At 39.7% G+C, this 17,586-nt stretch overlaps 1 protein-coding gene across 1 annotated transcript in view; it reads right to left on the bottom strand.

Moving 5' to 3' along the window:
* Positions 1-1,494: 1,494 nt before the first annotated feature.
* NIT2 (nitrilase family member 2) overlaps positions 1,495-17,586 on the bottom strand; it is a 30,401-nt gene continuing 14,309 nt past the window's right edge. The window contains exons 5-11 of the mRNA XM_058296000.2: positions 13,398-13,491; positions 12,843-12,917; positions 9,981-10,059; positions 7,270-7,368; positions 3,973-4,028; positions 3,578-3,670; positions 1,495-3,469 (exon numbers count right to left, since the gene is read on the bottom strand). Of these exons, the coding sequence (XP_058151983.1) occupies positions 3,579-3,670; positions 3,973-4,028; positions 7,270-7,368; positions 9,981-10,059; positions 12,843-12,917; positions 13,398-13,491 (495 nt within the window). The 3' untranslated portion in view covers positions 1,495-3,469; position 3,578. The remainder of the gene's footprint in view (positions 3,470-3,577; positions 3,671-3,972; positions 4,029-7,269; positions 7,369-9,980; positions 10,060-12,842; positions 12,918-13,397; positions 13,492-17,586) is intronic.

A 17,586-nucleotide genomic window follows, 5' to 3' on the forward strand; every position in this document is an offset into this window, starting at 1 on the left:
ATCCAAGATAAGGACCTAAAAACCACTCAGCACACTAGGAAGAGAAGAGAATCTCCTTAACCTGATAAAGGTCATCTATGAAAAAACCTAGCTAAGACTATACTAAATAGTGAAAGACTGAATACTTTCCCAAAGATCAGGACTAAGGCAACTATGTCCACTTACAAATTCTATTCTAAACTTTTGAGAGGTTCTAGCCCATACTGTAGGGCCAGAAGAAAAGGGAAGCAGATTAGAAAGAAACTATATTTTAAACTGTCTTTATTTGAATAAATAATCATCTACGTAAAAACCATATGGAATCTACAAAAAAAAGGCAGTTAGAACAAGTGAGTTTATAAAAGTTGCAAGATACAGGAACAATAGACAAAAATAAACTGTACTCCATGTTAGTAATGAACAATTCGAAACTGAAGTTTAAAAAATACCATAGCATCAAAAAATCTGTAGTCCTTAGGGATAAATTTGACAAAAGATTTGCATTGTCTTTACTCATACCATACTGCTGAGAGAAATGAAAACTTTTACTACACAATAACAGAATAAACCAATATAAATATGGATAAATATATGAGGACACTTCACCAGTGAAGATACAGAGATGACAAAGAAGCACATGACAACTTCATTAGTCATTAGGAAAACGCAAGTTAAAACCACAATGGGATATTACATGCCCATTAAAATGGCTAAAATTAAAATGACTCATCATACCCTGTGTTGGTGAGGATGTGGAGAAACATTCTTTTACACTGCTGGTAGCAATGTAAAATGGTACAATCACTTTAGAAAACAGTTTGGCAGTGTCTTAAATTTGCCACAGGACTGCCAATGCAAAGTACCAGAAATAGGTTGGCTTTCCTAATGGAAATTTGATTTAGGGTAAAAGCTTACAATTCAGAGACCGTGAACTGTCCAAATCAATGCACCATCAGAGATGCTTTCTCACCAGGCAACTGCCACATGGTGAAGCAAGATGGCAGGTGATCTCTGCCTTTCCCTCCAGGTTCAACGTCTCTCAGAGCCCAGCTCCTAGAGATCAGTTATGAACATAAGATTTGTCTCTTACCAGGCCTATCTATCTCAGCTGCTCCACTTTATTTCAGCTGTGAGCTATTAGGCATATATCAGGATTCCTCTTGAACTGCTCAGTTACCAACTATCCTCAAGTCCTCTCATACAGAAGGATAAAAAATGGCCGCTCCCTTGTTCTCTGTGTCTCCATTTATATCAAACACAGCAGAAGGGTGAAGACCCAAGCTGGCTCACGCCTCACTGATATGGTCCAATCAAACCGCCCCACACCCAGCAGAATAGTTCAAAAACAAAATCTTTTATCTAATGTTAAAAAAACAAACAAACAAACAATCTTTCTTTTTGGGATTCATAAAAGAACTTCAAATTGTCACAGGCAGTTAAATATACACCAATCATATGACTTGCCATTCCAATCCTGGAAATGTACTTGTAAGAGAAATGAAAGATGTACACAAATATTTCTAGCAGCTTTATTTGTAATAGCCAAAACCTGGAACAAATCAAATATTCATTAACAGGTAAATGGATAAATTGTGGTATATTCATACAATAGAATACCACTAAGCAATGAAAATAAAAAATTACTGATGCACACAACATGGATTAATCTCCAAATTACCCTCAGTGAAAGAAGACAAAATACATACCGTATGACTCCATAAAATTACATACGTAATTTTAGAAACTTCAAACTAACTTATAATGACAAAGCAGATCAGTGATTGGGGACAAGAGGAGTGACCAGAGGAATTATAAAAGAAAATGAGAAAACTTGGGGGGTGGGGGAGGGTGTGTGTGATGTTTGTTATCTTGATTGTAGTTGTTTCATGGATATATACAGATGTTGAATTTTACCAAATTATCCATTAAAGTCATTGCTTTTTTCACTCTCCTTCTGAATACACAGTATTGTTTTCCAGAGGTTAAATGATGCATGATGATGTCATCACTCTTACAAATAATGGAATACGCGCTTATTTTTTTGTTTTAAAATTTTGTTTTACTTTCAAATATGGTAAATATCTATATATATAACTAGAGGTATGCTAGAGTAGGACTGCACCAGCTCACAAGAGCTGACTGAGATGTCATGTTGATAGCTTGAACTTGGTCTTAGTGCAGAAACTGCCAAATGGTAACATTGTGTCCTGTTAAACCTGAGGAAAGACTTGTCCCAAAAGAAATAGGGGAATACCCTCTGGGATTGCCCATCCTACAAGAGGGCCAATTTGAGATTCCAAAGAAAGAGGCACTAAATGCCAGGGTGATTAGTCTAAAAGCATTTATCAGAGGAACTTATGTATAGAGAGACAACAAGAAGTTCACCTGAGTAGGTCTGTACCTATGGCAACTGCTCTACAGGTAATATATGGTTGAGGAACAAAGGTGGCTATGTCCCAGGGACTTGCGAGCAAGTTCGGGGAAAACAACTCAGTATGTACTCTTTGCTCAAGATGTGCTTGGGGCCGGCTGCATTCATGGTTCTAACAGCCAAAGCTTGGCATGCTTGCAGGGTGCTATGAGAAGGGATGTCTGAGAAAGGCAGGGGCAAGGTCAATCCTTGGTCAGATAGGAGATGATAGAGGTTTCACACATGATACTACAAATCAGGGCTTTTTAAAAATTTTTGTCAGACAACTGATAGTTAAACATTTACCAGTTTACCACTAGCTATAATCGACATCAACAAAAGCTCATTGGAATCCTTAATTTTTTAACAGTCCAAAAGGATCCTAAGACCAAAAAATTTGAGGATAACTAAAGTAGAGGATTGACAATAAAGGGGAAGATTTGCCTTTATCTATGAAATTAGAAAGTAATACTAGAAAGAAAACAATGAGATTCTCAGATACCCCTATCAAGAAAATCTTTTGTACAGATTCATACTTTAGGTGACTTCACCAACTGATGTCACCGCCATTCTGTCATAGAGCTCACTGTTGACACAGCTTTTCCCCAGACGAAGAGAGTCTGGGGTTGAATCATTAGTTCTCAAATTTACAGAGCCCAAACAACTGTTGTAAGAGATGGGGTTGTCACCTCCTCTGGCAAACACCAAGGAAATCTATCTTGTTTCCCCCATAGCTACTTATGGACCCCAAAAATTTAACTTTTAAGGTACTGCTTGGAAAAGAGTATCTCCAGACAATATTTTCTAGATAGAGTTCTAACACCAGGAAGTGGGGTAAAAATAATTGTATTAGGTGAATCAAGCACCAAGATACCAAGATCTGATACTTTTACTAACAACTCTCAGGCAACTGAAGTACAGAAGCTTCAGAGGCAGCATACTTTTCTTCTGTTCTTCAATGCCAGCCTGAGTCTTTGTACATGACCCTACACACTTTCAATTATTTAATATGGTGCAGCATAGTATCAGTGTGCCAAGGCTCCAAAATCTCAAAATGAGAGCTTCCGTGAAAGGAAATGGCTGAAATTAAAAAAAAAAAACAAAAAAAAAACCTCCATTAATCAGTAGCCAATTGATTATGTTGCAGAATCCTCTCTTTCTGTTCCATGACATGTTGAAAATAGACACCTTAGGGCTTTTTCATCTCCACTGCATAGAGGTCTGATCGCTTCTGGCTAAAAATGGGAATTTGCTGGCGTATTTCAGCTAGCTTCTTCAGGTCTGCAAAACAACAAAAACATATTAATAAGATGCAATTTCTCACTAGCCAAGGGTACTTCTTCCTCATACACTATACAAATAGTAACAGACCTTGTCTAGATGCACAGATGGCCTAGGACTACTCCCTAGTGTCATTCAAACCAAACCAAGAAAACAAGCTGACCAGGCCCTAGAATATCTTCGAAGACAAATGAGGACAGGAGTAAAGGATCCCCTCCAGGACATAGGCTTCACAGCCATGGACAGTGACCTTAGAGCAATGGAGACACCATGACCTAAACTAAGCCAAGGGCAAATCTTACCTATTTCTGAATACAAGATCATTTCTTCAGTGCCTGCTTTGGCTAGGACCTCACCCCTGAAAAAAATTCAGAGAAGCAAGAGTGGATTCACTAGTGTTTGCTGATGATTCAAGATTTTCTCCCCCAACTTACAGGACAATGGAGAAACAATTCTGAGGTTTTAAACAAGAAGGTAGTGGTATAAAGTCCCTGCTTCTACCATTTAACGAGCTGTGTACAAGTTACTTGGAGTTTCCTCTTCCTAAGTCTAAGGTAGAAATACTGTGAGAATTTAGTGAGAGAACAATGGAGTGTTTTGTAAACTGCAACTACTAGTTAATGATAGTTGTTCTGTCAAGTTCTGTCGCTGAGAATAAGGTTGTCTATAACCAAAACACCATCCTCTTGAGCGCATTTGAGTGAAATCCCTTAAAAAGAACAGTGTGGCTCTGCATCTTCATGCTTCTCAAAGCTGAAATGGACACAATTGGACATAATAATTAGTTCAGTTTACCAAACAGCTACTACGAGATGTTTGGCACAAAAATCTATTACTTTCAATTTCTTCCCCATTTGCCCTGGAATTCAAAGACTAATTTATCATCAACCCCAAGCAACCACCCAAATGTAAAAAACCCTACAGATGGAATTTTGAAAAGAAAGAAATGAAGGTAACCACTTCATGTCAGAAGTAGCCAACTCAATCAATAACCATTCATTTGGAGAACTAGCTGTGGAGCAGGACTGCCGAAGAGGCAGAGGACAGGAAAATCCTCTCGTTAACATGGGTCAAAGAATTTGAATAAAGCCTATGTTCAGACCATTGCAATCCTTCCAGTCTTCCAAAATCTCCCTCCCCTAACCCTAATGTGCAGAAGAATCACTGAAAATCTGTCACTCGTCCTAATTCCAAGGCATTCCTCCCTCACACTCATTAAGCTCTGGGTCCTGTACAGTAAAAAGAGAGAATCTTCAGGGCTCCTCAAATTATATTTAACCATTCTTGGTCTTGTTACTGGTACATTTATCCTGTAATTATAGAAATACATATCAATGTGTGTGTGGGGGGGGGGGGGAGGGTGTACTCACAGAGATGTATGTAAAGTAGTGTGGCATAGATCCAAGTTCTGATGTCAAAATTCCTGGATCTAAATACCGGTCCTAGCCACTTTATCTTTGTGAACTTCAATTTTACCATCTATAAATTAAGCTTAATGATGATAAACCCCTGAAAGTTCAAATTGGAAAATGTATGCGAAAGTGCTATGTAAATATGTAAACTGTATAAAGTAGACCATAATATTTGGTAGGATTGTATGTGAATCTGAGTAGACTTACTTGCTGGTTTCACTGAGTAATAAAATGCTTCTTTCACAGGGGACAAGTTCATAGTTTGCCTTCACTAAACCCATCCTCCCAGGCCTCTAATCATTGTGCTGGGAGCAAAGTCCTCACCCGGGAATTCATTCCTGCTCTAGATAATATTTTACCCAAATTTTAACCAGCCTAAATTTTAACCAAAAGCCAAGAGCTTGGGAGACTCTTTTACTAAAACCACCTGTCTACCACCACTGCCTTGTTTCCTTTAGATAACCCAACTCTGTTTAACAATGAAAGTCAAAAGAGGGCTAAGGCCCTAGCTCACTCCCTATACAAGAATCAACTCAAAATGGATCAAAGACCTAAATATAAAAGCCAGGACCATGAAACTATTAGAAGAAAATATATGGAAACATTTTCAAGACCTTGTGATAGGTGTTGGTTTCTTGGACCTTACACCCAAAGCACATGCAACAGAAGAAAAAATAGATAAATGGGACTGCCTCAAAATTAAACACTTTTGCACCTCAAAGGACTGTGTCAAAAAAGTGAAAAGGCAGTCCACTCAATGGGAAAAAATATTTGAAAATAACTTGTCAGATAAGCGTTTAATATCTAGGATATATAAAGAGATGTTACAACTCAACAATAAAAAGACAAACAACCCAATTAAAAAATGGGCAAAAGACTTGAAGACATTTGTCCAAAGAAGAAATACAAATGGCAGAAAAACATATGAAGTAATGGTCAACATCACTAATGATTAGGGAAATGCAAATCAAAACTAAAATGAGGTATCATTTCACACCTATCAGAATGGCCACTATAAAAAGACAGAGAACTACAAGTGTCAGAGAGGATGTGGAGAGACAGGAACATTTCTTCACTGTTGCTGGGAATGCAGAATGGTACAGCCACTGTGGAGGACTATTTGGCAGCTCCTAAACAAGTTGAATACAGACTTGCCATGTGACCCTGCAGTACCACTACTGCAGAAGAACTGAGAGCAGTGACATAAATGGACATCTGTACACTGATGTTCAAAGTGACATTATTCATGATTGCTAAAAGTTGGAAACAACCCAGGTTTCCATCAACAGATGAATGGATAAACAAACTGTGGTCTATTCACACGATGGAAATTATGCAGCTGTAAAAGAAGTTAAGTTGTAAAACATATGACAACATGGATGAACCTGGAGGACATTATGTTGAGTGAAGCAAACCAGACACAAAAGGACAAATAGTATATGACTGCATTACTATGAATCAAATATATTGTGTAACATATTGTATGATTCAAAAAAAAATTTTTAATGAGAAATGTATGTTTTTAACTGTTTTCTTTTTAGTTTTTAATTGTTATATTTTCAATTATTAAATGTACAGAATAAAGTTAATTAAAAAAAAAAAAAAAAGAGGACTAAGGCCAAGCACTCACTCAGGAAAGCAGGGCTATTCTTTCTGTATTAGGCATCCCCCTGTGCCCAAGCCCCACCTATACATGTACTGTGCCTAGATAATTCCAACCCCAATGTGAAGGCACCACTTTCAAATACAGTCAGTCAATCCCATTCGGGGCCCCTAGCCCACCCTTTCATGTCACCCTCAGAAACCACAATAGTCTTTCTCAGTCCCACTTACTGTCTCTGCCTTGTGACCAGTGCTGGTGTCTTCCCCATGTGGCCCTGCGTGGTGTGCTGCCCTCTCTCCAGGGAACTGTGAGTATACCAAATCTTTCAAACTTTTCCAGTCTCTCTTAAATCTATGTCTGTCCTTACCATACCTCACTCAAGGTAATATGAACAAAACACAGTCACATGGTTTTCAAGCAGTTTAAAAGTTTCTCTCACAGAGAAGTAGAAAACTGGCAGGACAAGTGGGAAATGCGAGTGGGGACATGGAGGCAGGGCTGGTCAGGAATCAGACGACCCCCCTGCCTATGTGCCACCCCCTTTCAAGTTCCTAGTGAACCTGTCCACACACAGCCACACTCACCAGGGGTTCACAACAGTGCTGTGTCCCCAGGCAACATAGGAAGCTTGGTCATCCCGGGCTGGAGATGCTGTGGCCACATATACCTGATTATCAACAGCCCTGAAATCAAGGGATAGAAAAGAGGTAAATCATACATTATAGATTTGGCAGCACTTTTTTACCCCAAGTGTACAGATCCTTCTTTTAAAACATAGGACAATGCTATATTCTCAATTAGAGGGACAAGAATCCCTTGAAAACACAGGCAGTGCCGAAAAAAAGAAAAGAGACCAATATGTCAAGCCCTCAATATTATGGCAAGTAACTATGAATCTTATTCTTCACAAACTGAAACTCAGTGGGTACGAAAGGCTCCGAGGGGAGCACAAGGGAAGAATAAAATAGATGGAACATAGGGCATTTTTAGGGCATTATAATTGTTCAGCATAATCTTGCAATAACAGATACAGGCCACTTCAAATTTTATCAACCTATAAAGATGTACAATCCAAAATAGAAACCATAATGTAAACTACTGACCATGGTTAGTAGCAATGCGTCAATATTTGTAACAAATGTACCATCCACATGTAAAATGTTAACAGGGGAGAAGGGGGAGGGTGTTGGGTATATGGGAATCTCCTGTATTCTCTATGTGACTTTTCTGTATCCTAAAGCTTCTTTAAAGATAAAATAAAAAAATAAAACATGGGAAGTGGACTTGGCCCAGTGGTTAGGGCATCCATCTACCACATGGGAGGTCCGCAGTTTAAACCCCGGGCCTACTTGACCTGTGTGGAGCTGGCTCACATGCAGTGCTGATTGCGCAAGGAGTGCTATGCCACACAGGGGTGCCCCCCACGTAGGGGAGCCCCACGTGCAAGGAATGTGCCCCGTAAAGAGAGCCACCCAGGGCAAAAGAAAGTTCAGCCTGCCCAGGAATGGCGCTGCACACACGGAGAGCTGACATAACAAGATGACGCAACAAAAAGAGACACAAATTCCCGAGCCACAGACAACAACAGGAGTGGACAAAGAAGAACACGCAGCAAATAGACACAGAGAACAGACAACCAGGGTGGGGGGGGGAAGGGGAGAGAAATAAATAAATAAATAAAACATATATGGAAGGAAATATCACTGTACATACAAGATAACAGATCTCACAGTGATGAAAGACACACTGTCTAAAAAAATTATTTCAAATTTTTAAAGAATTTTCTGTATTTTACTGGTTATTTTTATAATTATTATTTTGTTTTCTTATTAATTTTATTTGGTTATTTTGTTGGCTTCATTTTTTGGAGACGTTTTGGGTCACAGAAGGGTCACAACAGTGGAGGGAGGATCACTGGTGCTGGGTGTCAGTGATGGGGAGATGCATGGGAAGGGGTTCATCTGGGACATGCCTCTAAGGCAAATGAATATGTTCAAGTATTCATGGGGCATTGTCTTGGTGGGTGGAGATCCACACAATAACCCGAAGAATACTGAATTCCCACCCTGGACAATTCTGCTACATTCTCTAACAGAATCCCCCAAGTGCAAGGGCAGTACATAATGAAGGAAGACAGACCATTATGCCAGGCCCTTGAAATAGCATGACTGTACTTATGAACCTTTTCTTGGGAAATTGAAACTTAGCCTAGTATTATATACTGCCTAAGAGTTACCTCCTGAAAGTCTCCTTGTTGCTCAAATGTGGCCTGTCTCTAAACCAAACTCAGCATATAAATGCACCACCTTCCCCTGGCATGGGACATGACTCCCAGGGAAGAGCACCAACTAGCAATGCACCTGGAAAAAGACTTGGATCAAAAGGAGGAAATGGTAAATACGAATGAGTTTTTATGGCTGAGAGATTTCAAAGTGAGTCAGAAGGTCATTCCAAAGGTTACACTTACGCAAGTCTCAGCAGGATCTCACTGACTGCCCTAGTAAACAGTACCTCAAATAGCAGGGCTCCTGAGGGCTCCAGAGATATCCAGAAACTATAAGCAGGGCAGACAGCTCAGGAATTTAGCATCTGATCAGTGGGCCTTACTTTGGAATTTATGCTCCCCAGTGTAATAGTTAAGACTCACTTATAGGTTCTCTATAAGAGAGAGTGGGTTATATGGGAACCTCTTATGTTTTTTATTTTTTTATGTTTTTTAATGTAACATTCCTTGTGATCTATTAACTTTAATTTAAAAATAAAGTATACCTTTAATAGGGAAAAAAAAAAAAAAGACCTTATAATGGTTTCTTGGCAGAGCAGCCCCAGGACAAGCAGGATGGTGTAGAGGAAGAGGTAGGATAAATACCTAGATCTAAACAGCACGGTCAGCTGGTCTCTCACTAGGGCTGTCAGGCTAAAATAACCCCTGCCTTTTCCTTGCTTCTGGGGCTTTGAAGAAGTAAGCTCCATGGGTCTCAATTTATCTGTAAAAGTTGCTAGGAACTGTCTCAATGATGATTCATATCTAATCATAGAAAAATGAATTCACTGCCCACTTGATGCACTGAATGCTCTTGAAACACAAAAAAGCACAGCCCCCAAAATCCATGAGCTTAGTGCTGTGGTTCTGAAGAAAAGGTGCTCAGTAGAAGCCCTCCCAGTAGACCCATCCTTTCTAACTACATTTGGATGCAGGGGCATCATATTGGAAAGGGTAGTACTTCCACCAAATTAGAAATCTTTCCACAAAGAGGAAACACTGAAATGCTTGAAGGTATATTTCCTTTCTTACCGGCCTCGCTGAAGCAACTCCCAGTGCGCTGGTCCAGTGGTCAAATTAAAAGCTCCAGGATACACCAACAGCTGGCAGCCTTCGAGTGAGAAAGGCCAAAGAATAGTTTGGATTCAAGTGAACACCCAACCACTCTAGTTCTTCCCTTCGATCCTTACCCAGTTGAGACAAAGTCAGACTTTCCCAAGCATAAAAAGATATCAGCCAAGTCAGACAATGACAGCAGCATTAATATATTGCTTTGAATTCCTTTAGAGACACACACAAAACATATATGGACACACAATAAAGGTGGTATCAATGAAATGTTACATGTAAGTACACTTAAAAAAGTGGAGCAGAAGAACTGTCGTTCAAATTTTTCTCAGCATCATATGGTTAGCTCACATGGTCAAGGACTATCATGTTTTGTAATACTTTTCCACTGAAGTTAGGGGCAGAGTAGGTATGCTAATGCTTACTAATAAGATTCAACAGAAACTCTCAGCCCCAGAGCCCATGAACCTTTCTGCTGTTGACCAGACAAACAATTTGTACCCACTTCTCTTCTTTAAGTGACAGCTGACTTGAAGTAGTAGTCTAATGGTTTAGTGGTGTGGTGAATTAGAACTATGTACCTTAGAAAAATATCTCTTAAACTTAATTCATTCCTATGGGTATGAGCCAATTGTAAATAGGACATTTTGATGAGGTTACTTCAGTTAAGGTGCGGCCCAGCCCAATCAGGATGGGTCTTAATCCTATTACTGGAATCCTTTGTAAGCAAAATGAAATTCAGATAGAGAAAACCACAAGATTAGCAGCCAGAAGTCAATAGAATCCAGAAGAGAAGCCAGGAGGGGCCATCATGTGTATCACCATGTTAAAGAAAAGCCAAGGACCAAGGATCACCAGCAGCCAGTTCCAAAATGCCAGTCTTCTGGAAGGAAGCATCATCCTGATGCATCACAAAATCACAAAATCACAAAATTTCGAGCTTAAATTCCAAAGTAGGGTCCACTGGCAAAGTACCAAACTCCTAGCTATCTGCCCTGACTACAGCATCTGGATGTCTCCAGAGCCCTCGGAAGCCCTGCTATTTGAGGTATTTGTCAGTTAATGAGATCATGCTGAGATGTGCATAAGCGTAACCTCTGAAATGACCTCCCAACTCACTTTGAAGTCTCTTAGACATATAAACTTATTTGTCTTTACCTTTTCCCCCTTTTGGTCAAGGTCTTTCTCCAGCTGCATTGCTAGTTGGTGTTTGGTACCTTGCCAGTGGGCCCTACTTTGGAATTTATGCCCCACTGTGTGACAGAGCTGGATTCAGTTGTGGTTTCTCTACACATGGGTCTTCTGACCCTTCTATTTGAACCTTTAATTAGAACTAGAGTTGACAGGTTTATATGCAAGAGACTTAAATCTTTGGGCTGTCCATGTACAAAAAGGGTCTTGAATCTCAACAGAGTTACAACTCCTACTCTCCAGTTCACTGGACTTACCCAGGACAACTAACAAGGAGATGATGATGGACAATGACCATCCCAAGGAACCGAGAGAGTCTACAACTGAAAGCAAGAGAGTCCCATCCATCTGCTCTATGGGATCAAAGCCCCTCTCTCAATTAGAGTGGGCATCATCATCCCTGAATCCTCAGGATTGGGGAATGAACACGGACCAAAGTAGACTTACTGGTATTCTATTATACTATAGACTTGTTATTCTAGCAATGTAAGAACTTATATCATTGATGTGGCAGCAGTGGCCACTAGAAGTTTTGAGGGCAGGGAGAGGGAAAAACAGGTATAATATGGGGGCATTTTCAGGTCTGGGGAATTGTCCTGAAAGACATTACAACAGATACAGGCCATTCTATATCTTACCATAACGTACAGAACTGTGTGCAAGAGTGTAAACTACAATGTAAACTATAATCCATGCTTAGTGGCAATGCTCCAAATTGTGTTCATTAATTGTAACGAATGTACCACATTAACGAAGGATGTTGTTAATGTGGGAAAATGTAGGAGGTGTAGAAAGCAGGGCATATGGGAATCCCCTTTATTTTCTATGTAACATTTCTGTAATCTAAATATCTTCTTAAAAAAATATATATATATATTTTTAAAAAATTACACCCCCCCCCCACCCAAACCTTGAGCTAATAAATTCCTGTTGTTTAAATCAGCCCATTGCATGGTATTTGCTTCAGTAGCCAAGAAACTAAAACAAGTGGTCCAGTGGTTTAGTGAACTAGTAGGGATGTTAATATTTGCTGAGAACATATGAGAGGCTTAGTAAACAAATTCTCTCTCCTTAATCCTCATGCCATTCCTATGAGGGAACTGAGAACTGCTGCCCTAGAGGTTAAATGACTTACCCAATAATATCATGCTAATTTAGAAGAAGACTTGGAACCAGAATCCTTACTTCTTACTTGACGTGGTACTCTTCCAGGCCATCAGGTCACCTTTCCTTACCTGGACCAAACTGTCACTGACTACATTTCTACTGTTCCCCAATGTCTGGGACTATTGGGTGGTGAAATCCATGAGCCTGCAGCTCATTTTTTTATTTCTACTGAGTTCCAAGTGACTCCTTCTAAACACAGGAGTGATAAGGGCTCAAGGTGAGAATAGACATTTAAGAGCATGGCTCCTGCCTTAGCTATATGGTGTGTTAAATCATAACCCTGAAAAACTCCATCATACATATACATCAAAATTCTGACAAAGCCAGATGGTAGTAGAGGGTCTGAGGGTGGGGAGATTAAGACTCCTGCTCCCAGCCTTTGTGACTAAAGGCTCCCTTTACCCCAACAGAGACCAGCCCAGAATCAAATCTCCACGAACCTACATTACACAACTAGTGCCTACTCACCTCTCTGTGCATAAATTTGTGCCAGCTCTGCAAAGCGGATGTCATAGCAGATGCCCAGGCCCACTCTGCAGTAAGCTGTTTGCCAAACAGAATATGCACAAATGAAAAGTTAACTTCCTGCACCACAGAATGGCAAGATAAAGCCCCCATGACTTACGAATCACAAAACACTAACAGGGATAAGTTAACGTAGAACCCAAGGATGCTGAAAATTGAAGGCTCATTTCTGTTCGGACTTCACCACAAAAGACATCATTTTTATCAGAAGAGCAGAAATGAGAAATTTATTCTAACTCAATGTTTATTATCTAAGTGTGAGGTGTCCAATCATGGCCTATTTGGTAGTCTTTAGAAGTCATTGTACTAACAGGAAGCTGTGACCAAATGCATAAGGAAATTCATGTCAAGTCCTTAGCTCTCCATTCAGCCCAAACGATCTGGTCTTGCTGTCAGGTTAAGTTAGGAAGTTGGAATGGGATATAAAAGAAAAAGAAAGGAATACCTGATCCTCTACTACTGGGACTGCTAAAAGAGGCAAACTTATCTGGCACGTACGAGTATCAAATGTGGAGAAATTTTCACCAGGACTCAATGTCTGAGATTCTTGAAATTTAATTTTCCCAGGAACATCAATGTCAAATAGATGAATCTGCAAATAATCGATCTGGTTATCAATTTTCCCACAGGGTTTATGGCAATAATAACAGACACCTATCTCTCCATGGGCAGATATAAGGGTTGTGCTAAGATCAGAAGGGTGTCTCCAACCTCCCCATAATCTACCCCACAAGCTAGCTGTCATCTTATCGAAATAAATTCTAGGGAATGGATGTAGCTCAAGTGGCTGAGCACCTGCTTCCCATATATGAAGTCCTGGGTTCAATCTCTGGTACCTTCATAAAAAAATTAAAAAAAAAAAATTCTACCATAAGAAACTAGAAAAATGATGCAATAGGGGAAGCAGCTGTGGTTCAATCAGCTGGGTTCCCATCTACCATATGCAAGGCCCCAGGTTTGCATCACAGGGCCTCCTTGTGAACATAGGCTCGCCCATACACTGTAGAAAGCCACCAGCCTGCAAGTGCCATGGAGTGCCACACGGCCTGCAAGTGTTGTGGAGAGCCAACTCAGCAAGGTGATGCAACAAAAAACGGAGACAAGTAAAAACACAGAAGAGCACACAGCGAATGGGACAGAGAGCAAAAAACAAGCAAGCCGTAAGGGAGGGAGGAAATAAATAAAAATAAATACAGGGAAGCGGATTTGGCTCAACAGATAGAGCGTCCACCTACCACATGGGAGGTCCAGAGTTCAAACCCAGGGCCTCCTGACCCGTGTGATGAGCTGGCCCAGGCGCAGTGCTGATGCAAGCAAGGAGTGCCGTACCACGCAGGGGTGTCCACCACGAGGGGAGCCCCATGCACAAGGAGTGTGCCCCATAAGGAGAGCCGCCCAGCATGAAAAAAGTGCAGCCTGCCCAGGGTGGCGCCGCACACACAGAGAACTGACGCAGCAAGACGACGCAAAAGAGACACAGATTCCTGGTGCCACTGACAAGAATGTAAGTGGACACAAAAGAACATACAGCAAAAGGACAGAGAGGGCAGACAACTGGGGCAGGGGGAGAGCGGAGAAAGGGAGAGAAATAAATAATAAGTCTTTTTCGACAAATAAATAAACACAGACACACAAGAAGAATGCACAGTAAATGGACACAGAGCAGACAGCAAGCAAAGTCACAAGGCGGGGGGCAATAAAAAATGATGCAGTAGGTTTTACAATGCCCAGGTTTCTCGGGGGAAGTAATTAATGTGTTTTTTTACCCAATATAAATCCTAGATGACAAATTCTCAGAGTCTATGAAGTGACTGGAATTGACCTTTCAAACTAACAAATTGGCTTAAGGGGTGGAAAATGGGTGAGGATTTAAAAATAGGTAAAAATTTGCAAACCAAATACAGCAATGTATAAAAAGAATAATACATCATTTCCAAACTGGATTTTATCAAAGGAAAGCAAGTGTGTATTAACCTCATAAAATGAATCAATGTAACTCACCAAACTAACAAAAATAAAGGAGAAAAAATCATATGATCATCTTAAGAGATGCACAGTCAGCATTTTGAAAACTTTTATATCCATTCAGGATTTAAAAAACAAACAAAAACACCATTTTCGGAAGGGAACTTCATTAACTCAATAAAGAGTATCTGCAAAAAAAAAAACCTAAACACAACAAAAATGTCCAACAATCATATTTAATGGTGAAATACTGTAAAATTGAAAGTCTTCCCTCTGAGGTCAGAAAGAAGACAAGGACACCTGCTATTCGACATTGAACTGGAGGCCCTACATAGCAACAAGGCAAAGAACGAAAGGAACGGACAGCATAAAGATTAAAAAGGAAAAAATTAAAACTGTCATTATTCTTAGATGATATAGTTGTATATTTAGAAACTCCCAAAACAACTAGATACATTATATCAGAATTAATGAGATCATTGTTTAACAAGGTTGCTACATAAAAAGTCAATATTTTAAAAATGCATCATACTAGCAAGAACCAGAAAATGAAAGAGCATTAAAAATTACTATATTGGTCAGTCAAAGGGGTTCTGATGCAAAATACCAGAAATTGGTTGGTTTTTATAAAGGGTATTTATTGGGGGTAGGAGCTTACAGATACCAGGCCATAAGCATAAATTACTTCCCTCACCAAAGTCTATTTTCACGTGCTGGAGCAAGATGGCTGTCAACATCTGTAAGGGTTCAGGCTTCCTGGCTTCCTCCCTTCCAGGGTCTTGCTTCTCTCTGGATTCAGGGTTCCTCTCTTCCCAGGGCTTGCTTCTTCCTGGGCTCAAGGTTCCTCTCTTCCTGGGCTTGCTTCTCTTTCCTCTGTGAGCTTACGTCCTGGGGCTCCAGCTTAAGGCTTCAGCATCAAACTCCAACATCAAAAACCCTCAACTCTGTCCTTTGATGTGCCTTTTATCTGTGAGTCCCCACCAAGTGGTGGGGACTCAATGCCCTAATGACGTGGCCAATTCAAAGCTTTAATCACAACTTAATCATGCCCAGGTATAGACCAGATTGCAAAAAGAATCCAGTATCTATTTTTGGAATTCATAACCATACCAAACTGCTACAATTACTTAGGAATAAATATAACAAACGTTATGCTAGACTATACATGAAAAATCATAAAAACAAAATTGAGAGGAATTAGAGGAAGCCTAAATAAATACAGGAATACATAGAATGGAAAACTTAGTACTAAAATGATGTGCTTTTGTTTTTAGCCCAGTTTGGGTTCATCTTTCAGTAATGTAGAGTACCTCCTATCAAACCTACTACCCCAAAATTAACAAAAAGCTCTGGACAAATTAAAAAACACAACTTAAAAAGCACTGGAGAATGACCAAAAGCAGGCAAAAGCTGAAGGAAAGTCAACGCTTGGAAGGAACTATCACTGGATGTGTTGCCCATTTATTTACTGCCCCTGGACTAAGGGCAGGCCCCAGGTGGTAGTATGTGTGGTGGTGAAAACTAACAGCAATCTTACTGGCTTGAAGAACCAGAGGACAGAGTTTGATAGTAGCTGGGAAGTCAGGAGTGAAATTCTGAAAACGAGAAAGTCAAGGAGGCAAAAGTCTGAAATTCTGCATATAAAATCTTTTCAAATATCTGGTTGACTACTGAGTTAAATATGAGTAGAGCAAAACCCCAAACAGCCCAGCTAAGGCTAAACAACTGAAGAGAGCAGCTAAAGATGCTGCCCACCTAACAAAGGAGACAGAGTTTGGTTTTTGAGTACAGTCACATTAACTACCTGCTAAAACAAAAAAACTCAACACTTTCCAGAAGAATATAAAAAAAATCAAGAATGTCTGTAACATACAGCCCAATATATAATCCAAGATTATAAAACACACAAAGAAACAGGAGTGATCATCCAAAGAAAAGAGGATTGAGACAGATCCTGCCATGCCTCAGATGTGACCAGCAGTGACTGAAACTAAATTCAAGGATGTAAAAAAAAAAAAAAAAAAAAAAAAGGCTCTTAATGAATAAGTAGTAAATCTAGTAGAGAAACAGAAACTATGAAAAAGAAACAAAGAAACCAAAAGAACCAAATAAAACTGAAAAATGAATAACTGAAATTTTTTAAAAAAATTTTCACTGTATTGGCTTACAGGATATTGGAGATGACAGAAGAAGGAATCAGTGAACTTGAAGACAGAACAACAGAAATTTTACAGTCTAGGTGGGCAGATGTAGCTCAAGTGGTTGAATGCATGCTCCCTATGTACAAGGTCCTCAGTTCAATCTCTGGTACCTCCTAAAAATATTAAAAATAAAAAAAAAGAAATTGTCCAACCAGAAGACCATAGAGAAAAAGAGATTGGAAAAATTTTTAAAAATCAGCATTGGAGACCCATGGAACAATATCAGAATATATAAGATACATGTACTGGAGTCTCATATGAGGAGAAAATGGGATAGAAAAAATATTTAACGAAATAATGTTCAAAAATTTTCCAAATATGGGGGAGGACTTCAATTAACAAATTCAAGAAGTACTAATACAAAGAACACCACAAACACACACATTAGAGTCAAAATACTAAGCATAGGACAACCAGCAAGATGGTGGTGGACTAAGTAGCTCCTAGAGTCTGCTCCTGCTATAGGGGATTTAGTAAACACTCAGACCTATCTGGAGCTAGCTGAAGCACAGGTTTGGGGG

Source organism: Dasypus novemcinctus, chromosome 4, assembly GCF_030445035.2.
Source record: "Dasypus novemcinctus isolate mDasNov1 chromosome 4, mDasNov1.1.hap2, whole genome shotgun sequence".
Taxonomy (NCBI): domain Eukaryota; kingdom Metazoa; phylum Chordata; class Mammalia; order Cingulata; family Dasypodidae; genus Dasypus; species Dasypus novemcinctus.